The sequence below is a fragment of the Chironomus tepperi genome, unplaced genomic scaffold, assembly GCF_022539635.2.
Source record: "Chironomus tepperi strain 1889 unplaced genomic scaffold, CSIRO-AGI_Ctep_v1 contig_451, whole genome shotgun sequence".
Lineage (NCBI taxonomy): Eukaryota > Metazoa > Arthropoda > Insecta > Diptera > Chironomidae > Chironomus > Chironomus tepperi.
Genome location: NW_027226573.1, coordinates 56,054 through 83,530, shown reverse-complemented (window position 1 = coordinate 83,530; position 27,477 = coordinate 56,054). Strand labels below are relative to the sequence as shown.

General features: G+C 34.5%; 1 protein-coding gene across 1 annotated transcript; it reads right to left on the bottom strand.

The window, feature by feature from the left end:
• On the bottom strand, nucleotides 1–27,477 carry LOC139098697 (uncharacterized). Its single transcript, XM_070650961.1, has 3 exons — nucleotides 27,214–27,477; nucleotides 321–1,144; nucleotides 1–251 (listed from the first exon to the last, which is right to left on the bottom strand). Exons 1-3 carry the CDS (start codon nucleotides 27,456–27,458, stop codon nucleotides 1–3), a joined length of 1,320 nt encoding a protein of 439 aa, XP_070507062.1. The 5' UTR covers nucleotides 27,459–27,477.

The following is a 27,477-nucleotide window of genomic DNA, read 5'->3' as shown; positions in this document are numbered from 1 at the left end:
TCAACCGAACAAGAGCATATGAACGTGACGCATAACGATGGAACTGCCATAAGCTTTAACGCAATCTGCAATTGTTGGTTTAAAAGCACCAAATGATCGATCGGGTCGTGGATATCCCATCCAGGAGAGAATCTTTTCCTCTACATTTCCAGAAAAGAATCCGTCCATAAAAAAGTATCTTTTTGGACGTTGATTATTTCCATTTCTCAGATCATGAACATGATGAACAACGTTATTCTTGACATAGGTATCTGTTGAGTAAATAATTGTAATTATAATCACATCATGAAAGCTACAAAGAGCCAAAAAAGGTTACTTACAGTCAGCAGGCGGTAACTCATCAAACGATGGCAATCCTGCCGGTACACCAGGTACAAGAACTCGTCTGTTATTGGAAAATTCATTTCCCATACTACGTCCTTCATTAATTGATGATGAGTTAACGCTACCCACAGATGTTTCATTCATCTTTATTGTCGACTCATGCTGATGCTTTTTTGGATATTTTCTGATTTTATCCTTATTGACATAAAGCTTTTTCTCCTCATCGGATAAATACTGTGAATATGAATTGAGTGCTCTTGCGTACCGAATAATGAAGCCGTCATTTTGATTGACCTTTGGCTGTAGATTCTTCAGCATATCAACAATCGGAACCAATTTTGGATCAGCTTTTTCGATGACTTGAACATTTTGTTGATTTTCTGGATAAATTTCACTTTCATGTTTACCAATTCTACGCGATGGACCATAATCTTGTGTCATCATTTGATTCTGTTGATAGTCATAATAGTCATCGTAAGTTGTTGGTTGTGCAACTTTTGCACTAATCACTTCTTGGTTTGAATTATAATATGATTCAGTAAATCCACGCATAACGTCTTCCATAAAGTTTGTCATCATCTTACGGGCATTACCTAATGTTGCATACGTTACATCCGATACAATTGGATAGTGATACCATGCATATTTTGAGAGGCACGAACAGAATCCAATTTCAGGTCCATAATGTGAATAGTGCATGAAAAAGGTTCTAAAAGAATGTTTTGCACCATGCAAAACTGATGAAATTTTCATGCCAAGCTTGTGAATTGATCTGTCAATTCTGTTGAGTTTGCCGATTGAACGTTGTTGGTTTAAAGGCCTGAATTGAGAGAGAAAGAGAAAGAAAATAAAAACATAAATAACGATTTAGCATTTTTTTGCTGCTTTCCACAAAAAAAAATTTGGAATAAAGTAGGTTTGAAAATTAAGTCATTTAAAGGCAGCCCCATGATACAAAACGAAGAGAAACAGAGTAAGTAGAAGATAGAATTAATGGTGATGGACTAAAGCGCAGTAGTTTTGTGGACATGAACAATTGGATAAAGAGATGTAGAGACAGGTAAGTATATGGTTAGATAGGAGGTACGCAACATGTGGTGTAACGCGAAAATTCTCAGATATGCCGTGTAACAAAAAAAAGTTGCTCACCACTGGGATAGACTATTAGACATAAAGAGAGACGAAAAGACATACGGATAGATAGTTAGACATTTACAAAAGAAGCTACATTCTTCCTCTTTCAACAGATCATTACTCGAAAGGCACATGGCGTGAATAAGTTGAATAATAGTGTCCCCTAAACTAGCGTGACTCACTTTGGCTTCAAGTCGGATTTGGCAAAATGCGAGCCCATTCTAGAGTCACAGGGGACACTGAGTGGGAGGTGTGGTGTATCTTGTGTTACGGTGGGATAGAGAGAGAGAGTAAGTCGTATATAAAGGAGTCGTATATAGGAGTCGTATATAAGGACCGGGAGTTGAATATAAGGACTGGGAGTCGTATATAAGGACCGGGAGTCGTATATAAGGACTTAGTGTCGGATATAAAGACCAGCAAACAGACAACCAGCAAAATACCATCAATACCCCATTGCTACCCTTGAAAAAATAAGCTAAAAATATTCGAAGAACTGTTTGTTGTTTTTTCCACTCGACATGCCCGTTTTTCACACAAAGGAAATGAGAAAATTTATTCAAATTTAATTCAATCATCAATTTTTATTCAACACAAATCTCTTTCAATCATTCTTTAAGGGTATTATTGTTGTTGCTACTGCTCCTTTTTTTTACTTGCTTTTCGGAAAATCATTCGGAAAAATAAAATAATAAAAATAAAAATTGAGGAAGAAAAAAGTATAATTCAATTGAAACATTTAGAATTTATTGTTTCAAGGAGTATGGATGCTGGTTTGGGCATTTTTTATCCTTACTGTGAATTACATTCTCACACAATATTATGGTTTGAATTATACAAATATATCATTTTGCATTTATTTATTTAAATAATTTCAAATCTATTTGTTTTTTATTCATTTTTTTGGTTTTCATCCTGGATGAAATTTAAAATGCAAATGAGTGTCGTTTAGCTGGTGGTGTTGAAAAGTTTTGTTTGCTGGGGGCTCTGTGAGATTTAGGGGTTGAACATTCAAAAGTAATTCATTTAAATTGATTGGATTCAAGTTCTGTGTCCTTTGTTTTGAAATATTAATTGAAAATTGATGTTGTGTTGTCCCGTAAGACATAAAAATGAATAATCTGGAAATGAGTCGAACTTTGGACCAAATAAAATGGGTAAATCCAACACCGAATAGCACAAATCAATTAATCGATTAAAAACCCTGCTCCAGGACTTTACTTCATTCCATGCATAGTTCGAACTTGAATCGGATTTGAAGTCGAGTCGACCTTTCTATACAAAATCTTAGTTCACTTCGAGTAATGATCCAACATATTAACACCCCTTATAAACCTTTCATCTGGCTCATATTAATGATTCATTCACTTTCATCCAGAAAATACTTTCATACGGATTAAACTTCTATCAACGCTTTGCAATACTTTTACTACCAGTTTAGTAATCTCAAACAAGTGACACAAATCTCTTTCAATCATTCTTTAAGGGTATTATTGTTGTTGCTACTGCTCCTTTTTTTATGCTTTTCAAATCATTCGGAAAAATAAAATAATAAAAATAAAAATTGTCAAGAAACATTTAGAATTTATTGTTTCAAGGAGTAAGGATGCTGGTTTCATTTTTATCCTTACTGTGAATCATTCTCACACAATAATGGTTTGAATTATACAAATATATCATTTTGCATTTATTTATTTAAATAATTTCAAATCTATTTGTTTTTTATTCAATGGTTTTCATCCTGGATGTAAAATAATGATTTAGCTGGTGGTGTTGAAAAGTTTTGTTTGCAGGGGGCTCTGTGAGAGATTTAGGGGTTGAACATTGAAAAGTAATTCATTTAAATTGATTGGATTCAAGTTCTGTGTACTTTGTTTTGAAATATTAATTGAAAATTGCTGTTCTATTGTCCCGGAAGACATAAAAATGAATACTTTGGAATTGAGTCGGTGTGGTGTCAGCTTTGGATCAAATATTCTAATGGTAACTCCAACTTTGAAAAGCACAAACCAGTTTTTGATCAAAAACCCTGCCCCAGGCCTGTTGGACTCTGATTTGATGTTGAAATCCATAACAATGTCAGAATCACGTCGGCCTGCTTCGTAATCCTTAGATGTACAAACCATCTCAAATCACTTGTAGAAATAATTGATTAAAATTTCAAAATCATTTTAAATTGATTTCATAATTCAACCACAAGCTTTTGCATTGAATTTATACAAATCCTTTTCAAATCGTATCCCGAGCGACCTATGAAGAAGGCTGTGACATGGATGGATACCAAATCAATGAAAGTTCTATTAAATGACGCCTCCGCGTGAATGCTAAATCGAAGTTACACTGAGACGACATTTGATGAATAGAACCCACACTAAAATGGCCACAATTTAAGCTTTGACGGAGTCTTAATGACAGAGACAACCTCATGGGTGTCTCTCGGGACTGAAAAACCTTCCTAAAACAATTTAGTAATCAACAAATCTCAAATCTACAATTTCTTAAAATTACATCTGAGCAATGTTACATTTTATAGACCGGAAATCCAATTTCAAAAATTTCATTACCATTCTCTCGAGAAAAGCAATCAAGGACATTCTTAGAATCACAAAACTTTCCATAAACAAAATAATTTACAGAATTCTTTTCTAATTCTAAAATGATTGTACTGAAAAAAGAGATTCTAATTTATTCCTGTAGGGGAATTGGGGTTTCATTTCTCATTTTTATGCCTTAATGTTTTTTTGGGTCAACGCCGGAAAGGGATTTTGAATTCAAATTCTCAATTTAATTGATTTTCGAGGAAAAATTTAAGAAGACTTAAAAAATATTTTAGAGACTTAAATAAGTAGCGTTCATCAATAAAGAAGGTGTTTAGACCGAGTTTAGAGCTTTTTGTTGCAATTCTTTGATGAAAGAAAATATGAAATGCAATGCATTTTCATTAAGCAGTCATAGATCAACCTACGACTCTAATTTAGCGTTTATAGGTTATCAAGACAGCACAAGATTTGAGATATTCATGGATTAATCAAAATCAAGATATTGGGATTAGCTTCTTGCTTGGGAAATGGATCCTAACAGCACAAATGGATTATTAGATCCAAAATCATACACAAAGCTGACCAGACTCTAGCACGATACCGGATTCAAGCCAAATCTGTCATTATGCCAGAATCACGTCGATCTGATGCAATATTTTGGATCTAATTAACCTGCTTGAAGACTTTCATAAGAGCTAATAAGTCAACTTAAGCCAACAATCCTTATCTGCCTCCACCATCTTCCCAGACGTCATAATTAAACGATCCCTAAGTGCTGAGAAGGCAAAAGTAAAAAAGATTTAAGATAAAGACAAAAATAAATAAAATGAATATTAAATTGGCATTTATGAGAGACGATTTTCCCATTTGCCATTTTTCCCCAATCTAAAACTGACACGAGAAATAAAAATTTTATCTTTCTGTATCAATCCCCGACGTTCCTTACCTTATGAAAAATAGAACGCGAAAGATAAAGAAAAAAAATTCTAAAAGGTCAGGAGAACTTTTTTGTTCCGCGAATACGTAATGAATTTTCCCATTAAAATATTTTTATTTCCCTTGCTAGTGAAATTGAGTTTGTGAGAAATTCAAGACAATCTCAAAAATGTGACGCATTTTTATAAATTAGTGATGAACAGATGTTGTGACATATGTGTGTCATCCGTAACGGTATGTAAAACTTTTCAGGTAAACTATAAAAATTCCAATTTTGTCGCGAATAAAAATATGTGAACAAAAATGTGTCTGACATTGGTGTATGATGTCGTTGTCACGTAGGAATGTCGTAATTTTTAGGAATTTACAAGAAATTTTTTATATTTTGAGGATGATCAAGGAATTTTGTAGATTAGTATTTAATTCATTGTTTGTGGAGGTTATTCATCTGAGATCATTAGGAGAGTCTAGACTAGTGGTGGGCAAGCTGTGAGCAGCGGCACTGGTGTGATGTTGGAAATGACATGAATCGTATGTCGTGTTTGGTTTCTGCTCACCTTCAAGGTATGCTGCGACGCCATCCCCAACCTTGAGTACGCCCCTGAGTATATGTATCTGAAATACTTCAATTATAGCTTATAGTACAGCTCAAAGTTTGTAGATTACACTCAGTTAAAAGAATCAAGACTTTTGGCTTCTAATTGAGCTGATTTTGGAGTTGAGAAGACCAAACCAACTTGACTTCAACTGCTAAACTACAATTAAGCTCATTTCACTTACCCACTCGACCACAAATAGTTAATAAATATAGTCATTTAACGTCATAAGTCAATGACTTCCAAAACTAACATTTTGAATCAATTTTTGTCATGTTTCATCAAATAGAAACTTTCAGAGAAACTTTATCATTCCCAAAAAATGAAAACAATTTGTTGTCTGAAATGTGTTAATCCGGGTTTATGTACAGTATGCCATGTGTAAGCAACACATCATCAATAATAATTTAAGTTGATATTAAAATCTGAAATTCTCAATTTCAACCCAAAATCCTCAATTTCTTTTGATGGAATTTCCATCAATAAATATTAATCAAAAAAGTATCATTGTCCTTAATCACGAACTGTAATAATATTCAGTGGATCTCAACATCGATTACAATTTTATTTTTATTTAAATGCCCTAAAAATTAAATCTTGTAAAGCAATTTATTATCTTCAATAAAACAACATTCCTTGTGTCATTTATTAAGATAAATTCCGACTTGTTATTTTTTAGCACATTCTTAAACAGGTCCCATAAAATTCCATTCAAAATTAATTTAATTTCACTTTCAACATTTTCTGCAAGCACAAGTGGAATGTGTAAAGCCGGATTCTGGAATCAAGTTGACATGATGATGTCTCCAGACAACATTTTTTGTCTATTTGTCAGAAAGGATGTAGGTAGGTAAGTGTATTGAAAAGTTGAAATAAATTGAAACTCTTTTAAAGCCCAAATGATGAAAATTAGTTTCCTTAAATTTCTCATGTAAGAGCCCAGAAGTCAGAATACCATGTTTATGTATATTCAAAGAATTAAGCATGCTGAACTATATTGATTTTCATGAGTATTTTCATGAGCACGCTCATTTAAGCGAGTAATCCCATTGTCTGTTCTCACATCTGTTCTTAGTAGACAACTTCGTTTAATGTCCAGTTAATAACTAGATCTACGGTAGGCTAACATATTTTATGGGTCGTTCCGGAGGGAATGTCATTAGATGACCTTAAGTCCAGTTATTCACTAAATCTAAAAAGTATCAGCTCAGGTGTAGCTCCAAAAATTATAATTTCTTGGCATAGACCTAAAAAACCACACTACAGTGCACTTCATTGAAAATTTGAAAAATCAGCAATAAGACACTGACATGTGGTTACATTTAACCGAATGTAGGCAATTTTTTTGACAAAATTAAGGCACGTATACAAAATTTCAATTACTTCTAGAATAATAATTCTTAACGAACTCTAAAAATATACAAAACTAAATCATTTCTACAACTTTTCAATAATCCATTTGTAAAATAAATCTAAGCTTTTTTACAACTTTTTTAATTAAAATTTCTCAAACTTTAAATCCAATCAATTTCCAATTCATCACTTAAGTTTACATTTAAAATGAATTCAAAAACAAACAAAAAATTCAATTCTTTCTGGATAAATCACGATTAAGGAAAATATTTGCATTTATAAGCCTGTAATCAAAAAGTTCAACACTTCAGATTGAGAAGCAATAAACAGACGCAGAAATGCCTTGCGAAAAGAAAAGAGACAAAGTAAATAGAAAATGTTTCCAATTCCTTAAAGAAAACGTGCTAAAAAGTATGTAGATGTGAAAAGGAGAGGAGCACAGAGATAAAGACAGAGATGACTGAGTACTTACAGAAGGTAAGAAAAAAAAAAATTAATTTCTATTTCGCTTCCTCTTCATTTTCACTTTTTACTTCCTTCTTACTTTAATGTAAAGCTAGAATACAAGAAGTGAAGTGGATAATAATGAATACCTAGTCACCTTTTCTTGTGCTGCTCTTCCCCGAAAAGAATTTACACAAAAAAGAATAACACAAGAACTGTAAATACACCATGCTGACACCAAGTGACGCGTAGATGCGTAAAAAGTTAGTCTTTTTTTGTGGAAGCAAGAAAAAAGTGAGAGGATACTTCATTTAAATAGGTTTGCGTGCCAGAATGGTCAAACATTTAATGTAAAAGTTTTTTTTTCTTGCTCATTTTTCGTCTTCATTGTTGTATGCAGTGACATCTGAAAGTTCGCTTTTTTGGCACCCTTTTTTTGTGTGTCGTCCTCATTCCCTTTTCATCTACAATTCATAAAGTATCGTGACTTGAAATCATTTGACCTTAATGAGCCAACAGCAAAAAAAAACATAAATGAAAGAAAAATGTGCTTAAGCATCTACCTTGAAGAAGAGGAACCACAGTTAAGTTTTCTTTTCGCTCTCTCTCCTTTTTGGATGCTGATACTTTTCGATAAATTGTGAATGAGTTTTCAATTTGGGAAGGTGGTCGGGGAGAATTTTTGTGTCTGTGATTAAACGTCTAGCTTGCATTCAGCCTAGCAACAGACTGAAGTGACATAGCACAGCATCAATTATCAATATTGGTAATTAGGAGAAGGTAGACAGCGATAGAGCCAGCTTCAGGTGCTAACAAAGAGAAGCCTTGGATCATAGTTGATTTGTATGGCTAGTAAAGTTAAGAACTCTACAGGCAAAGAGCGGAAATACCACTACGGTACCTTAAAACGGTATCATTGTCCGTTAAATGCAGCATCAATACAAATTTCTTATTTGGGAGCAGTTGCCACCAACTCTTACTATGCTACTGTACTGCTTACGTCTATTATTAAATATCATTAAATGATGACTGTATCTTAACATTGCTCAACATAAAGGCTCAAAATTTAGACATGCTAGTTACTCTTGGATCAAGGTTCAGTCCAAACTGATGATCCTTCAGAAACATGCAATGTGAATTATATTTCGGTAATAAAGTGGCTAAATAGACTTGAGACCAAGAGCGCTGTTCCCTATCTTGCAATGTCCATTTTTCCTAAAGTATGACCAATATTAACCCATTGCCAGTTTAAACTACTCAAGATTGAGTCTCAAGATTTAAAAATTCTTTCAGAATTGGGTTTAGTAGGCTAAAACGGCTTCAAGTTCTAAATCTCCTAACAGGCAAAGAGACCACTTTAAGAGCATATTCATGTTCAATGAAACCATGCTCTTTGCCTATTAGGAACCTCTGATTGCCTCTGATTATGATTATCCTAGACAGACTCCTTCCTATTAATTACCAACTAGTAACATTGCAATCAAAAAATGCGCCCTTACCACTCAACAAACAAATCAAATTTTCAATCACATCCATGCCCTCCCATGGTGTTGAACACGAGGCATCCTCATTAACTGGGCGAATAAGATGGTGTGGAAAGAGGATGAATAAGGAGAAAAGTAGAGTCATAAAATGAGAATCAACATTAAAAGTTAATGAAGTTCAAATTTATGGGAAAATGACGTTTATTAAATGTTTTTTCGATGGTGGAAAATTGCTATCGCTTAAGCATTAAATAAATGATTCAACTTATGGATAAGGTTTCAGTTGCTCCTATAAAAAATATATACACTTCATAATCTAATGCACATACTTCTCATAAGTATAAATAAACATAAAAAATTGAGAGCGTAAGAGAATGAGAATGAGGAAAGAGGAACTGAGACAGCGATGATGATGATGATGATGTAAGAGAGAGAGTCTGGAGAATAAGAACAACTTTATCAGAACATTTGTCCATTGCACAACACATCCGACGCTTCTTTACCATCCACAATATATTGCACGATTTATTTAATAGACTCTTATCGCAAATAACTGTTGGCAGTTAATTTTAATGTCTTACTATTGTTGAGGCTCTGGCATGTAAAAAAAAAAAGTTAACATAATAATCAATATTATGGGCAGTGTGAAAATTTCGATAGGATGTTTATGCTGCATATACATGACCATTCTTAAGTAAAAATCTATAGTAGAATCTTATTTGGTCATGGAATTTCGCACTTATCTATCGTTGCTTACTTAAAATGCTGGCAATAAATAATGAAACTGCTCTAGCATACACAAGAAGCGACATGAGAACGATTCCGCTTGCCTTTATGCTTTTAGCTTGATTTTTTTTTGTGCTGAATGGAAAGATGTTGTAAATTTTGGGTGGTAAGCTAAATGAATTGAGGGGAATCAGTTTTCAAAGAGCTGGCTGAGCATAATCGTAGTGTCATAGTCAAGTGATAAGTTTGTTTAATAGAAGGACAATGATTTATCCAGGATTTTTAAATAAGTTTGAATTTGAACTAGAATATCGAAGTTTTGAGGAGAATGAACTATAAATTGATAACTAGATATCGACTAGGACCATGATTCATGGAAGTGACCGAATTTCGGCCAGATTTCGGTCAAACTTCGGACGAATTTCAGTCGAATTCGATCGAATTTTAGACGAATTTTTGAAAATTTATTATTTTGCTTGGCTCAAAGTAATCCTTGAATTTCGGTGAAGTTTCGGACCAAAATTCGATCGGTTCCATGAGCCACAATCATTGACCAGGTTTGTAGCTAGATATTAACCAGATTAATCAGCTGATTGCTCATTCACGAAGCTTTTTAACAAGTTTAGAGTCCAAACTAAGTCGTCAAATTACAGATCTAAATTATATTGCATCATAGCTGCATAAGACAGACATCATTTGTGAATAACCCTATGAATCAGAAACTCTTACATACCACTAAGATCATCCAACCCAAAACTGCGCCTCATCCAATCCACATCCCCCAAAACTCCTCCATATCCACCTCAAGACAAACATACAAACAATAACAAAGCACAAAATGTCACATACGCACAATAAGAGTGTAATTTACGTACGAAAATTAGCATATAAGAAAACATTCTGGAAGATGCGTACAAAAAATAATAAACATTGAGCCTACCTACCCGACATACTTATATTCTATATCTTCGTAATGAAGAAGATTCAATTTATGACAATATGAAGAGTTTTGTGTATCTTCGTCTCATTTTTAGGTCTTCTTTATGATTTTAAAAATAATAATAGCTATGATAATGATACTGGTAGAGGAAAAGAAGATGAGAACCAAATGAGAAGGATTTATAGATAAAAATAAAAACATGCTGTAAAAAAATTGGATGGCAGATGGAGTGAGAAGTAAGAAGTAAGCAAATTTTGATTATCCTATAAAATGTCAACATTAAAAGCTCGTGAGAAATGTTCATTTAAGTGTGTCAGTTAATCAAGGTTATTGGATATTATGATGAACCTCTCTGATAATTGTGAGATTGTAATCTGCGAAATTGATGAAGACATTTTATGTTAAGTAGGACATCAGGACAGGGGTCGGTTTGTCGTATTCTTGTCCTAGCAGGCAAAACGAGTGATCAAGAGTAGAGTAAGTTGAGATCACGCTAGTCAGCATACTCAACTAGTATAATTAACTTAGAGCATGCTTATTGCCTGTTTGGGTAGGGAACATGGGATTTCATGGCTTCATATTATAGGCCATATTAGATCGGCACAATATTGCCACTCTGATGACAAGACGTCTGTTGAAACTGACAAAATGAATTAAGTGCCATAACCACACTCCCCCCCCTTGATGATGCCCTGCCTCATTTTCATTTTGGTTAAGGTCGTCGTTGTTGATCCAGTCCTGTTTCCATTATTTTGATTTCTAAATGTACATGTTGGGTTCGGAGATTGGTAGGTTTTAAACCATCTATAACAAACTAAGTTGCTGTTGAGAGCTTGCTCACCTTAAATGTACTAATTGACATGCTGCTAGCTCTGATTATGCCACCCTGATCAGACAGGATTGTTTGGATAGGAACTACACATTCCGACACAGAACTTGATCGAAAGCATTGCATTAAGCAATAACAGAGGATACCACGAGGAGATATACCAACTTGACATTTGGTTAACACCGGAGTCAGACATCGACTTCCTAATGCAACTCCCCTAAACCCTAAACCCTAAACCTATTACAGTTTTTATTTGTCATCACCCAATTATCATCATCACTCTAGTGCCAATCCATTTCTCCTCATTAACATCAATTTGAATTCACTTTCATTCACAATTTTTTAACAATGAAAGTTTAATCGAATGGCTCAGTTGTGTAAAATTGTTCACATCGTTAGCAATATAAAGGCTCAAATTGAATTTGTGAGCTAAAAATTTCACAACATCTTCACACAACACAAAAAAATGAGGCTCTCTTTGAGACATGTTTATTATATTTATTGAAAAGTAAAATGAGATTGTAGATTTAGCCATGATAAGGCACAAAAATTGTCTCCAATAAATTCTCCTTAGCTTCTATCGTATTTATTTTTCGGTAGACATTTATTTAATTGAAGCACCATTGTGTGCGGTCGGCATATTTAAATTGACAAAGAGCTTTATGGAATTTTTGTTTACTTCGGTTCTCATTGTTATTGTTCTGGCACTGTTGGAAGCTTGATTGTACCCCAAAACATTACAGTAATGAATCGTGAAAAATTGTGATGGAATTTGTGTTAATGTTTGAAGCTGTTTATTAGGCGTGTTACATGGTGCCATTTGACTGTTATTGGATAATACAGAGACAGAGGGTTGCAGGATCAGTGAGACAGATAGAGTCAGTGGGACAGAGGGAGAGAGTGAGACAGAGAGAGGTAGAGAGAGACAGAGAGGGACAGAGTGGGACAGAGAAGGACAGAGAGGGACAGAGAGGGACAGAGAGAAACAGAGAGGAACAGAGAGGGACAGAGAGGGACAGAGAGAGGTAGAGAGAGACAGAGAGGGACAGAAGGGGACAGAGAGGGACACAGAGGGACAGAGAGGAACTGAGAGGAACTGATAGGGACAGAGAGGGACAGAGAGGGACAGAGAAGGACAGAAAGGAACAGAGAGGGACAGAGAGAGACAGAGAGGGATAGAAAGGAACAGAGAGGGACAGGGAGGGACAGGGAGAGACAGAGAGACACAGAGAGACACAGAGAGACACAGAGAAACACAGAGAGACACAGAGAAACACAGAGAGACACAGAGAGACACAGAAAGACACAGAGAGACACAGAGAAACACAGAGAGACACAGAAAGACACAGAGAGACACAGAAGGACACAGAAGGACACAGAGAGACACAGAGAGACACAGAGGGACACTAATCGATGATTGACATCATTTACGAACAATCCCATCCAATAAATATCATTGTTATTCCTAAATTTCTTCTTTCCTTTTAACACAATTTTGAAAATTGCGGTTTTTGCGGTATCGACTGAGCACAACAATATGGTTCAATAATCTCAAATTTCATGAAAATTAATGGTCAATTATGGATTTAAAAACATTTATGTATATTAAGTCCAATCTCAATTCTGTCGTTCATCTATTATGTGTGATATTCATCGCATTATCAAGATATCATTCAACTTTAAGCTACACAATAGGCTAATATCTCAAAAAATCTCAAATTGTCTACTTCTTGATCATTTTTATTGATCACGACAGACAATAAACCGGTCAACGTGTCGGATACTCACACACATTCATAAATTAAAAAAGAAATGTTTTTTTGGTCGTAAAGTTGATCAATAACTTTATATTTTTATTTTCATTCTCTTTTTCGTCTCTTTTCTATTTTATAAATTGCCGAAAAAAAGTTGACTTTAATTGGCTTTCTTTTGGCCAATTCTTTTCGATTTTCGGCACGACATCGATCTTAAGATGAATGATTTTTATGAGCTTTTTGTATTATTTGATATGAGATACTTTTAGGACTCTTTTGTGACTTACAGAGGTGGAGAGGTTTAATTTGTTGTTGCAAATTGGGTATAGCTTTAAGAAAAGGAAAGTTTGTAATAGATTTATCAGTAGGAGGTGGTCGAATAACTTGTGATGAAGTCAATTGCCTAGCGAAAGGTCATTTTGGAATTTGTGGACTTTGATGAGTTAGTGGAGCTTTATTTGGATGATTGGGTGTCTGAAAAGTGAGTGATTTGTAGGCATTTAAGGTATTACAGCACAAAAAGTACGAATAAATTGCCTAATTTAAGAATATGCACTATTAAAGTCTTCTGGAGACAGATTCAGCTTCCGACGACAAAATGCGGTAATGGTTCCTCGTGCGTCTTCGCCAATTAAGTAAGTAAGCACTATTTAAGTGTATAGTGTACCTGTTTTATATATGAGCCAAAAAGCAAACAATTCAAGTGACAAAGTTTGACACTTTTGTTACTTTTGACATTTTTGTCACATTTTTGACTCTTTTGTCACTTGTTACATGTGTTGCCCGTCACTCAATTTCTAAGCCAAGTAATGCCTCTGTTCCATTCAAGCATCCTGCATCTTACTACATTCCTGTGTCTTTGGTAACAATATCAATTGATAGTTCTATCACCAAATAATGCAACTGTAATAAGTCATGTTCCATACAATACATTCGAAAGTTACAAATAACGCTAAGCATAGCGCTTTTAGACGCCTCTTTCACCACCGTGACGATTTGTAACAAAATCATGAACCAAAATTTGGACTTTGTATCACAATTGTAAACCAGTGTTGATATGAATTGCTCTTGAAAATGCATTGTCTTTGACTTTGCAAAGTTTGCCTTTATAAAAGTCAAGGGCAAGATATCAACACTGTTGTTAACCCCTTTCCCCTCCCTAAGCGTTCCCTTATCTCCTCACATCCCCATACTCATCAGACTGTATTGACATGTTTACCAACACTCCTTTAAACATTAACAGTCCTCAAGAACCATTGATGAATATTTATTAGCACTACTCCTTGTCATATCCAGGCAACAGTCTGTTCCTAGTAATTTAATCGAGCATTAATATCATAAAATGTCCCAACCCTGCACAACATAGACTACACATTCAATCCAAATATTATGATGTTAAAAGGAAGAAGAAGGATGGAAAAAGTTTACTTTTTATTTGTCATTCAAGAGCTTTTTTTGGAAGTCCATGAAGCCTAGCAATTCAACATAACAATATTCTCGAAGAAAGGAGAGTCTATATGGAATGGAAAAAAAAGTGACGATAAAAATATCTAATTGGATTTCTCAATAAACATAAATATCTCTCGATTCACTTAACACTGGGTATGTCCACATACTTAAAATCAATTCTCGTCTTTCGGCTATATTGACCTTTTTTGTGTCGTCTAAAGATAGAAACTTGATAAATCTATGGATTAAATTTTTGAAAGCTATGAAAGTTTTTGGAGCCGTTAATAATTTTCTCTTTTTATAGATATAAATTTTGACACTTGGCCATTTAGTCAGGCTTCATATTTCTTGTCTCATAATTTAAAGAATCTTCGTTTCCATTTTCACAAAATCATAAAAAAATGTATTGAAAAAGATGAAATAAAATTTATTTCTATGACAAAAAAAAGCACTTCCGGTTGTTCCGACTATTCTAAAACTGAAAGTCTATTCTCAATCATGTGATTATCTCACACATACATGCACAAGGAAAGGTAGATGTGTGTGATTAGATTGATGCTAAAGGGCTTTCTATTTGGATGTCAAATTGATTTAGAATTGATATAAGCTTTAGTCAAGGCTTGAAATTGAGTTGAAAGGTGTTAGAAGGGAGCATTGACAAAGCTAGAATGGATATACGACTGGAGATACTAAGAGGTAAAGTTTCCCAAAGTGTCGGTTTTGATAAATTTTTGAGACTGATACGGAGGCTGATATTTGAATTTAGACCTTACTGAGACATAGACATAGCGAGAATGAACCAAACAATGAATCAAAGCTGGGAGGATTGCTTGGACCAAGATCGGTACAAAATTCAAGAGAGTCCTGAGTCTCGGTTTTTAATGAATTGTCGAGACCAAGACCCAATTGATCAGGGATTGAGACAAGGACCGGAGGATTGTAATGCAGAGCTCGAAGTCTCGGCAAGTACAAGGGAATTCTTCGAGTCCATACAAAATCTTCTGGAAGTCAACTTCAACTCCTTATTCCTGGTGTCTCGGTTTTTAATGAATTGTCGAGACCAATGCGGACCGTTCCATATTGAGTTCAAATGTTTGAGGGATCACAGCGGGTAGGCCAAGCTTCGAGACAAAGGACCGGAACCAGGAACAAGACTAAAATCAGTAACGGCAAACTGAGACAAATGGGACTATAGCCAAGCTTCGCTTGGCAAATGTTTGAGGATCAGGCTCCAGCGGGTACAAGGGAATTTGAGGGATTCCAGCGGAAGTCTCGATATCGACAAATCTGAGGGAGACTAAAACCTGGAAGCTCTTGGCCTTTCTTCTATTACTCCTTATTGCAAGCTTGCTTGGCAAATGTTTGGATCAGGCTCCAGGTAGAATTTCCAAATAGGAAGGCTTAGGCCAAGCTTCGCTTGCAAATGTTTATGGGGTCAATTTTCATACAATAATTTCGGAATTGGTTTTGAAAATTTCAGAAACGAAAAAAATTCCCATTCGTTTTCAAAAATGCAAGAACACAATTTGTGAGGGCATAGTAAGGAGTCAAACGTCATTTTTGAGGTACATCGAGAAATTCCTTATTGCAATTGAAATTTAGTTTTGCTGAAAAATTACTGGGTATTTCCACAAATTCGAACGTTTTCCACCTTAACAGGTATGTTTTGATAGAGATGATAAAATCCTTCTTCAAAAAACTACTGATAAATTACTTAAATAAAATCATTTCAGCCGTAATCTCGTCTATATATCCTTAATCTACTAAGTAATTAATCAAAATTCTACTATTCCTATCATCAGCTATCTGTATCCCTCATAATTCAACCCCTATGCATTTTGTATGTCAAACAAATATCCTAAAATATTTGACTTTCTACTTTACGCTCCTTGTTCTGCCACATAAAAAATGATTGATAAGCCTTAATGGTGACATAGAGTGTGATAGTAGGTCAAAGTTCTCTGAAATATTTTTTCCATCCTTCCATTTCCTTAATGTAGCACATTTTCTTTTTAGAAACTAATATTTTAGGTTCATTATTTTATCACAGATGTGGAGAAAAACAACGTAAGATGTTGATCGAATGGCAATAAAATATTCTGTTTACCAAAAAATCTATATTTGCTTATAGTTTATCAGAAATAAATAAAAATTTTCTTGTTATATTTCGATGTTTATTAACGAAGAATAATACAATTTATTATTATTATTATGGGGTCATTCACTTGTGATGGTCAAGACTTAGTGTCATGTTCTAAGCGCTCCACAATCTTATAGACATCACATGCAATCAATTTCTATTATTAATACTATTTTTGTGACCATAGACACAAGAATTCACTATTTTGTGACTAGTTATGATTTTATGTAGTCGGAAGATTACTCATTAAATTTTATGAGATAAAGGTTTTTATTGGATGTAATTTGGTAGAGAAATAACGAAGATGTTTGTCTTGTTGATTGAAAGTTCATTAATGAGGAGAATGTCAAAGAAAAAAAAATCAATGTTATTTCCCATTAATCAGCTTCTTTGAGTTTATAACCTTGTGGATTGATAATTTATCTTTAATGAGGATGTTTGGGAAGGAATACGTTGGGAATGGCTTGCGTATGGTAAGAAAAACTGCTTAATTGAGTTGGGATGTAATTGGTGTCGGATTGGATTTTATTCTCAGAATTATGTCAGCCCAATATCGGCTCTAATATCAACCATAATTTGGATTTCAGCTTAACTACTCAAAATATTAAATCCCGAGCTAAACAGATGCAAATGACTTTGTTACGAAGGTATTAAGGCTCTGTTAAAGCCATTTGGATTCTACTAGGTGCGGCTTCCATTTTATGATAGTAAAATAGCTTTAGATGAGTCTAAAACCTCCGTAACAAACCTTTTCATTTGTGTCACTCGGACACATCAACCCAAGCGGTACAATGGGCCAAGCCGCATATTTCGCCATAAAAATGGGTTGAAATCCACCGTCAAGGTATTTTTAGGACAACTACACGTCTTACTCTCAATACGGCAAAATATCGGTGCCCTAGTCAAACACAACATACTGCTCAGACCATAAACTCATTTCCACAAAATAACCACTTGTTTTCAACTCAACCAATACTTTAATTTCAGTATAAGAACATGTCAGAATCATAAGTTCACCTCTCATCAAAAAACCCTTGAGATTCAATTTTCCTGTAAAAATTTTAGCAAAAGAAAAATTTCAACCTTTAGCTTCTCATTAAAAAAAAACTTCAAAAGAACTGCCATACGCATAAAATTCCTTTCTAAGAAGCAATAATTGAAGTATGTATCCTGTTGAGATGAATGTCTGATTTTACTCAATAGTTTCAATAGTAAGTTTTTTCAATGTAATTGGAAATGAAATTTGAGAAGTGAAATTAATGATACTTCAAAAACATAGCTTGTATATCAAGAGCACGACGGAGGAAAAGTCTGAGAAATAGACTCGAGATTCTTTTGATGTTAATGAGAAAAGTGCTCAACATCGAATTTTATTTTGACTTTTAAGGGTCATTAAATAATGATTTTAATTAAAAATTGGAATGAATCAGGTTGATTTTTGGGTTCTTGTTCGTGTTTTTATAGGATTTCTAAGAATCAGTGATACCAGTTCCTCATTTTACTACAGACTAGGAATCATGATGATTCAACTGAAGCTCTTAAAGCTCCGTAGACGAGATTTCTTCATTCGTGTTACTCGGGCCTATACTATTATACAAAAAACTTAGTTTCATACTTATACGTACGAATGGTACAAGTCGGTTAATCGATTCGTAAGCCGACGTCATGTCAGAGTCATGTCCGGCATGGTCTGAAATGATCGACTTGACTTTGAAATAGTGTCGGATTTAAACCCGCAACAAAGTTAGAATTACGATGGTCTTTGATCGAATTTTTAATCGATTTACCAATTTGTGCTTTCCGGATTACTTACTGGATCAACTGTGATCCAAGTCATCTCTCAATTAGTTCTTGAATCTGGTTCTTTCTCTGTCTTGAGCTCGAATGTGACTCGAATTTTATATTAAAGACGAATCGACATTTCCATACAAAATTCGAGTCGCCTTCAAGCTTTGCCCTTAGGTATTAACTACCGACTCTAATTTCCTATCTACTCCACATTCCTATCTACTCAACATTCCGGTCAACTCTACATTCATTCAATTAATTTTTGAACGTAATAATTGAAAGACATTCATTTCTCATTTAATGTTTTCACAAACTTTTTCCATAGCCCAAAGGAAATTTAGCTATAGTTTAATAAAAGTTTTGATGTGAAATCTAATAAAATTAATTTCTTGGAAATTAATACCGAGGAAGTTCATAAATTCACAAACTAGGTCAGTTTTAGTCAATGTTGCCAATAATGGCCAGCGATTGTCAAATTTGACCTGATTTTTTAGTGAACAAAAAACTTCACATTTTTGTGGTATGGAGATTTTTTGTTATTTCCTAAAATGTGAATATAACTTCTAATCTTCGTTGATTGTTTTCGTTTCTCGCATGAAAGTGAAACTCTCGCGTTTTATGACCAATTTGAAAAAGTGGCAAACGATTAACACAAGGTAGAGCCATAAATAAATGTCAGTGAATTTTAGGATTTATAGAAAAATGTTTCATTAATTTAAAGTTTTATTGTTTCCTGAGAAATTTTAGTCAATGGAACTCTTTTGTTTTGATTGTTAATTGATTTTTAGATGCCGTGACTGACGTGATTTGTGAATTTTATGGGTTAGACAGAATTTGCATGCTTATAATGATTTGTATTAACAAACCTGAGCGATACAAATGATGAAGGCTTAACCACGGAGCTCTTATGGCTCCGTTTAACCAATTCTATTAATATCAAATGGAAGCAGCCTCAATGAAGAGGCCAAATGACGTCCTTATGGCTGCAAAACGGAGACGATTGATGTTTGCTATCAGTAAAAGAGGTTTAGCAAAGCCTCAATTTGTTAAATAAGAAATAAATTTAAAATTAGTGATTTAACTGACATATAAGATTCAAAATTTGTTCGTTGAATCAACAATTTAACATAGTTTCACACCCTTTTGTTTATTTACAGTTTTGTGCAAACTAAAATTGGAATAATATTTCAAATAATGTATTTAATTAAATTTACTAATTATTTTAAACTAAAAGTGGCTTAAAGTGATTAAATTTATAACTTAAACTGTTGTTAAAGACCGATAAATTCAAATTTAATACCTTAGGCTTGTTTTAACAAGATTTAAAATCACAATTCATTGAATTGCTTTAAATAATTTATTTCAAACCTGAATTTAAAGGTAAATAAATGAACAACAAAGCTCAAAATCTTGAAAATATCCTCAAGACATAGACATTAAGAAGGATAATGATAACAATAATCGTTAGTCAGTCAATATTTAGAGTTAAAAATATAAAAAAATTCAACCCTTCCAACCAAGCCTGAAACATCAATGTAAAGATATCGATTGTTTACTCGTTATATCCAACAATAAAGACAAAAAAAGCTCCCTTTTTCTAATTCCTTATGTCTACGTTTTTATCCTCCTTTCTTTACTTCCAACAGTATCACCTATAATCATTCGAGCATTTATTGTATTGTAAAAAATTGGACCCTTTTTTTATGAGATTGATTGGAAATTTTATCATTCAAGAATCTTTCGTCTCAACTTTATTTTGTGCTGTTCTGACGAAAAAAAAAACAATATGTACGAATAGTAGAAAATGACGATTGCTGATGTAAGTACGTTAATAGGAAAATTACTTTCTTTTTTTTACAAATTTTATGAATCAAAATGATAATAAAAGGAAAATAGAGAAGGAAAAGCGAAGCTAAAAAAAGGATCTTAAAATGCCATTAAACGAATGAAGCGTTGCCATCCTACGTATCTACAGATTGTGGTACTATCATTATTATTATTGCTAATGTAAGGAACGCCATCAACGCCGAGACATATTGAATGTATTTTAAAGGACTTTTTAGTGTCGATCGAAGAATTTTTTCAAGTGACTTTGTCCTTTAAAAACAGAATTGGAACAAACTTGCGATCGAATTAATGGAATAGTAATTAGAGGAAAATGCAAAAAAAAGAAGAATTGAGAGAAATTTGAGTAGCCTTTTAGGGGTTGTTTGGAAGTGATGTGGAATGATGTATTGCACATCTCCATGATTGCTCAGTATATGCTTGAGTTAAAATCAGGAACAGTGTCAATATAGCCGAATAGACCATAGAAAATAGTGTATTCAGATGGTATAGTCAAGAGTGAACCTTAAATCTTCCAAACGACATACAAAAATGAAAACTCCTTCTTCTGTCCCTGGATTTAACAAGCACGCCATTGGGCAAAGACAGCACGTCCCAGGGTACAAAAAGCACGTCTCGAAGTACAATAAGCACACTCCGGGGTACAACAAGCACGCCCTTGGGCAAAAAAAGCACGCCCCAGGGTAAAACAAACTAGCACCTGATCACAGCACGTATGTCTTTGGATATAGCCCTTGGGTAGACCATAGCCAGAGCTGGATTCAGAGGGTATAGCAAGAGCCATACAAACTCTCCCTCTTTATCTGCTCCTGCGTATACCATGCAGGTTCCTGGGTAAAGCAAACTCGCCCCATGGTATGGTATGCTCGCCTCTGGGCAAAGCATGCTCGTCCCTGTCATAGCATGCTCGCCCCGGGGTATATCAACTATATCCTTGAGTATAGCAACCAACTGACTCCTCCTTCTCCATCCTAATTATTCGATATCATTCCTTAACTATCCCTTAAGCTTTCAGCCATTTAATCAGAATACAAAGAAAAAGAAAAAGCTTTTAAGTTGTTCATCGAAAATAAATTGCAATTGAAACATTTTCAAGGCCATTTGGCACATCTCCAAAGTCATTTCCTATCGTAAATTTCTCTATATATTTTTTAAATATAGAAAGCCACAAGAAAAAATGAAAACAAATGTGAGTTAAAATATGCAAAACGGATTTCTTTTGTTGAGTTGGGAATTGTGGCCCGGAAGAAAATCAACTTCTATCTCTTCCTATCCTCATTCAGTCGTTCACTCATTAAAAAGAAATTAATAAGCAAAATTGAATACGATAGCGAATGATGTACACAGAGAGAGGAAAAACGGAAAGGAAAAACAAATTCCTAGAGGAAAGGAAAGTTGAGTGGAATAAGTAACAATAATGGGTGGAATGATAGAAACAGTTTGGATGAGTTGTGGATATATTCAGACCGTGGAAATTGCATGGGAAATGGATATAATGATGATATTGATTTTGAAGGGTACGAAATGATTTTTGGACAATTTTTTAAATTTTAATCATGGGACTTATTGGAAGAGATTTAAGTCGACTCAGGTTTTACATGAAAAAGTCAGTCCAAGCCGATTTTGAGCTCTACGATTAATGACAAGGGCGTGGTCAGAAATATTTCTGTATCGATCATGATAAATTCTAGAAAAGTGAAGAATTTTTCAAAGGGCAGAAGAGGTTTGAGCTCTAAATGAGCTTTTAGATGAGCATTAAGTTCAAAATTAGTGATTTTCTCTACATACTTAAGCAAAAATACCCTCTATTGAGGACTACGTTGGAAAGTTGCAAGCGAATTTCAGCAGTGATATTCAAGAACAATTGCTTCCTAATTTTTCTGATAGGCTTTTTGACTTTATTAACTAGAGACGCACTTTTAGGGTGTTCCTTGACCTGGTTGACCACCTAACCCCCATCCCTCTCTTATTACGCTCCTGGTTTACTGGAATCAAAGAGGCTTCTAGACAATTAGGAACGACTTCTCCTTGAATATCACAAATTTTTGACTAAAATCTCTTCGAGCCGATCTCTAGAGATTCCAAATGTCTACAATTGGTAAAACATACAGTTTGACGTCACCAGACTAGCCCTAACACGTGATCCATCTCATTAAATATTAAAGACACTCCAAGTCATGCGGAGCGACGAATGAAAAACTTTTACTTCCCAACTCACAGCACTTCCTAACAAATCCATAGAGATTTTAATTTCAATTAGCTTTCGTCTGAAACTCATTCAAATGTTTACAAAAATTGTGAGAGAAAGAGATTTTCAAGGAATTGTTTGATTATCATTATGCTCATTTTAATAAGCAAGTCTAATAATAACAAGATACCTATATTATGATAAAAAATTCATTTTTATATAAAACTTTATTTATGGATAATTTAAAGCTATTTCAATGATTATGAAGAATATTTTACCTAATTGAACAAGTTTTTGCAAGAATGAAAAGTCATTCGAGTGGAAAAGTTGAGGCACGTAATTCTACTATCTCACATTCTCTTTCCTGCTTCGAAATAAAAGAGAAGCAATTTTAGTCTATGCGGGGTCGTTTATATATTGCGTAACGCACGTAAGCGTCTTTTAGACGCACATCAACAGCCACTCTGACTCTCTGTAGCATCAGCCTTTACCTACCTCCCCCCACCTTAAAGCGTTACGTAATGGTAAACGAGCCTCAAGTAAGGGGGGTCAATCAAAAATGATGTTTCATATAAATGAAAAGATTAAAGGTGCATTAATGCTGTTTAATGAAATTTCTAGGATTTACCCAAAAAGAGTAAGCCTGTATTTCCTGCATTTGAAATACGCAGGTCTGAAGTTTTGACCTATTCCTTATAGTTAAGGTTTCCCGAAGTATGGGTCTCGACATATAAACGAAACCAAGATCAAGACTACCGGGAAGTCCTAACCTCGACCTTGACAACAGAAACCCTTACTTATAGTTACTCCAAGGCTGCAAACCTGAGCCTTTGGACGAACCCTACAAATCCCAAAAACACCTCTCAAAAATTCTAACCTCATCATTGACGTCACTTACGAACAAATCACCCAGAAGATATAAAAATAATCTATAAAATCCGAACTTAAGTGTCGAGAATCTATGACAACTGTTAGCATCATTGAATAATAATTTCATTTAATAGCAAAACAGCAAGTCATTAAGAGTTTTGAATGGTCATGAACGCATTTCTTAAGAATAAGAATGACCACAAGGATGATCTGACATTTATTATTAAGCAGATTGAGGACATTGATATCAACAGCTTCTTCAGTGATGGACAACCTGTGTGCTGGCTAAAATATATTTGGAAGTGCCAGGAACCGTTCATTGTGTGCGGTTTCGAAAGAGATGGGATAAGGCAAGATGTGCCACGAATAATAAAAGGTTGTCCATCACTGAGCTACTCATTTTGGACATAAGATCGCACCCTAACTCCTAAAAATAATTTTTAAATTTATGTCAACAATTTTTCTTGTTTAACATAAAATGTCAAAATATTTTTTTCCTTTTCGGTGATTTTTCGTGGAAGGCAAGGCACAGCAGACCGTAAATTGTCCTTAAATAAATAAAAGGTGTTTGAAAGGCCTTTAGAAAGTATTTAAAAAGTTTAATTTTAGATTGAGACCAATTGCTTTGAGGAATTTAGTGAAAGATAATACTGCTTACATAAAAAAAGCCTATTATCAGCTCGTGTGGGTCAATACGAAAAGATATGAATGTGTAAGAAACGGTGTATCATGTTTAATTTATTCAGTGAGCTACTTTTTAAAAATAATTTGTGAATGTTTTTTTTTCGAGAATTTTGCTGATGATAGTGAAATTTATCTTTATTGAGGTTAAATGGCTGTAAAGCAAGTTTTGGAAGGTCAGTCATGTGAGGTCTTTTGGGAAATTTGATGTTTATAGTTACTTCCTCTCTGTCATAAGATTTTGGTACAAAACACTCAATTTCAGCTTCTTTGCTTTTTAAATATTATTGTCATCACAATGACCCACAATCTCTCCTAATACAAGAATGAGTCTGGTTCAAGGTCAGATTGGATGAAATGGTGCCTCAGGACAGAGTCAGATTAGCCTGGAGCCGGATTTTTGATCATTTCTACTCCATGTTCTTTAGGGTCGTGACTCTGACTTCGTGCTGTTTTCAGATCCATTCCACTATAGCATCAAGTTTACCTAGTGCCGTATTTTGGATCGATTAAACGACCTGTAGCTTTCAAGTATTATACAAAACTTTTTAAAGCCACTAAAACGTCTCAATCCTACTCAGAAAACTTAAATTGTAGGACAAATTCATGGAAATAATACTTAACCCTCACAGCTATTTGGAACGAATTTATGAGGAAAACAGGCTAGACATTTAAACAGGCTAGCTCCCTTAACTACAGTAGAGTTGGCATTTAGGTAGCAATAATCGATAAAAATTCGCAGAATCACAGCTCTTCCGCATGTAGTCTCTTCTATCTTTGTCGATAGACCCTTTCCGCAGGTTGCTGTCTTCTGCAGATGGTCGAAAGTTACTGTAAAATATTTGAAACTCCACCATTCTATACAAAACCATTAAAAGCATAATCAAAATGATTATCAGCAAACACAATTTCAAAAAATTTTCATTAAATCCATTCAACGAGTCTAGACTCTAGACTTAATACCAATTTGCTTAGAAAAAACAGCTCTATACGTACATAATTGCTGCAATATAATTAAACATCACAAGTTATTCATGAAAATAACAAGAAAATCAAGTGAGTAATTAAGATGTTGTCATTAATTCATCGGAAATGGCTTAATAGGAGATTAGTTTCTGTAGAATGAATGGATATGAAAGTTGTATGATTGAGTTTATGGTTGTTTTTTTGAATCATAGAGGATTTCCGAACAGAGTTGTTTAAAAATTGATGTTGTTTGGTTTGGAATCGATTGATTTTTAGGTTTTGTGTCTTTTTGGGACCTAAAAGTTGATGTTTCTTGGGATTAAGACGATCTAGATCAGTTTTGTCCAAACTGTAGGCCGCCAGACACTAGTGTGCAGTCAAATTTGATTGAAAATGCCTTAAATCGCATGCCATTGTTCGTGACTTCCGACATAGGCGTGTCGTGGCACAGAAAAGCTTCAACAACCCTGATTTAGCTCCAATCCCGAGAACTATTGCTAATAATCAAAAAAGCCAAGCTTTAAAGAGTTTCTCTATTCAAATTTGAACATCACTTATCCCCCAACTCCATGCTTTTATCCATAGTTCCTTATCAATAAACAAAATTCTCACAATTCATATCCACAAAATGCACAACATCAGCACTTCAGTTTACATACACATTCGAAAACTCCAAAATATCACAATCCACACTTCCCCATCCCCCAAAGTAATCACATCACAATCCATTACTAAAAGCATCATAAAGCCAATTTTTCCACCCAACATCCATTCAGCTCTCTCCTACTCCATCAGTCAAAATGTCACAACTCATTGCACTTCACATGCAAAGTACAGAACAGACAAAAAGCTCGCACATTCTCGCACCTAGATATTTTTATTATAATCTCCTCTTATTTTTTTTCGCCGCTCTCAACGACTCCGGCTACAGTTGCGAATAATGATAGAATTTTATCGAGTCGCAATTAAATTAAGAACATAAAATATAATCTCCTAAAGTGCTCGTTATGTTATGATACAATATTCTAGAGCGTCACGACATTCATTTTGAAATTGTATTTTGAGAGTCACGAAAAAGTATCCTTGATCGTGCAACACACGGTGCTGCTTTTTTTGTGCAAAATCAAACTTTTTTTTTGATCAAATAAAAAAGGCACAAGAAAATGAGATTTTTTTTAAGGTTCCGAAATGAAAAGTAGGAAGGAAGAAAAAAAAAGTAAAAAAAACCGGTGGATCTTGTAGACGGATAGAGCATTTTCTTGATCATGATTAAGACATGTTAAAAGATGGGAGATAGAAGATGTAGATAACTCCGAATAGCATAAGAAGGCTAATCGATTTAAATCAAATCCGGCACCATATCAGAGTCTCACTGGCTTGGGACCGGATTTTTAATCGGTAAGCCAGCTTGTGCAGAACAGACACGAAGCATGGTCATAAGCAGAGCTCGAATATAACTCGGATTTTGTATGGAAATGTCGACTTAATTTACGCTAATTTGAATGATTATGTTCATTGTATGTACGGGTGTGCAATTCGAAAACGGCGTACAGAACGGAGTAAATCATCATATAGATTGGTAGACAATTGGTGCAGTGATCGATACCAGGTTTGATTATCATATTTTATGTTTTGCTAATATTGTAAGTAAGATAAGTTCAAACAGATCTTCAACTTTTTGATTTGATGGCTGAGTTGATTAGTTCCGAGTAGCACAAATCGGTAAATCGGTCAAAAATACGGCATGGGCCGTCGTAACTCTGACTTGGTTCCAAATTCGGTTTAAATCCGGAACCATGTCAAAGTCACGCAGAGCTGGTACTAGATTTTGAATCAATCAACCGACTTGTGCTACTCCGGAGTCCGGTAAAGTAGCGTACGGAAATGAGCCAGCAGTAGAACAAATGAACAAAACGACAAGCAAATATGCTAACAAGCACAAAAATGGATAAACAAATAGAGAAAAGCATGGGCAGACAGACAGCTAGTTAGGCAGTCATATAACACAAAGTACAGACCGTTTATATACCGATAACCACAGTCAGTCGTTTAAATTGATGGACTATTTGCAGACACTATCAACTTCTGCCTTTAAAATTGCACTTAAAAAGTTGAAAAAAATAAATTAAAGGATCTGCAAGCGATGGAAAATTCTTGGGAATGTCAAGTGGATGTAAGAAAAGCACAAAAAAAGTGGAAATTAATGAAAAACATTCTGTCACTCACATGTGCGTTGTTAAGGAATTGATGTCGGATCTACTTAAAGTAATATCAGAAGTGGCATTAGTTAGATTGATTGATGTATCCGTGAAGTTCATGTTCAAGTGCCTCTCACTCGACCGTCCATAATTCACATCGTTAATTTTTCTATCCAATTCAGTCTGATGATTTGATATCACTTTACACAATGTCGGCGAATTGATGAAAATAAATAGGATTATAATTTTCACTAAAAGCTTTATCATCTTCATGTTTGAGTTTAAATGTACA

Bases quoted from the DNA above. Each gene is read 5' to 3' on its own strand.
- LOC139098697 (XM_070650961.1), bottom strand. From the start codon at position 27,458: ATGAAGATGATAAAGCTTTTAGTGAAAATTATAATCCTATTTATTTTC. The intron at 1,145-27,213 runs GTGAGTGACAGA...CTCTCAATTCAG, and splicing joins AATTCCTTAACAACGCACAT to GCCTTTAAACCAACAACGTT. The intron at 252-320 runs GTAAGTAACCTT...TTTACTCAACAG, and splicing joins TGAGTTACCGCCTGCTGACT to ATACCTATGTCAAGAATAAC.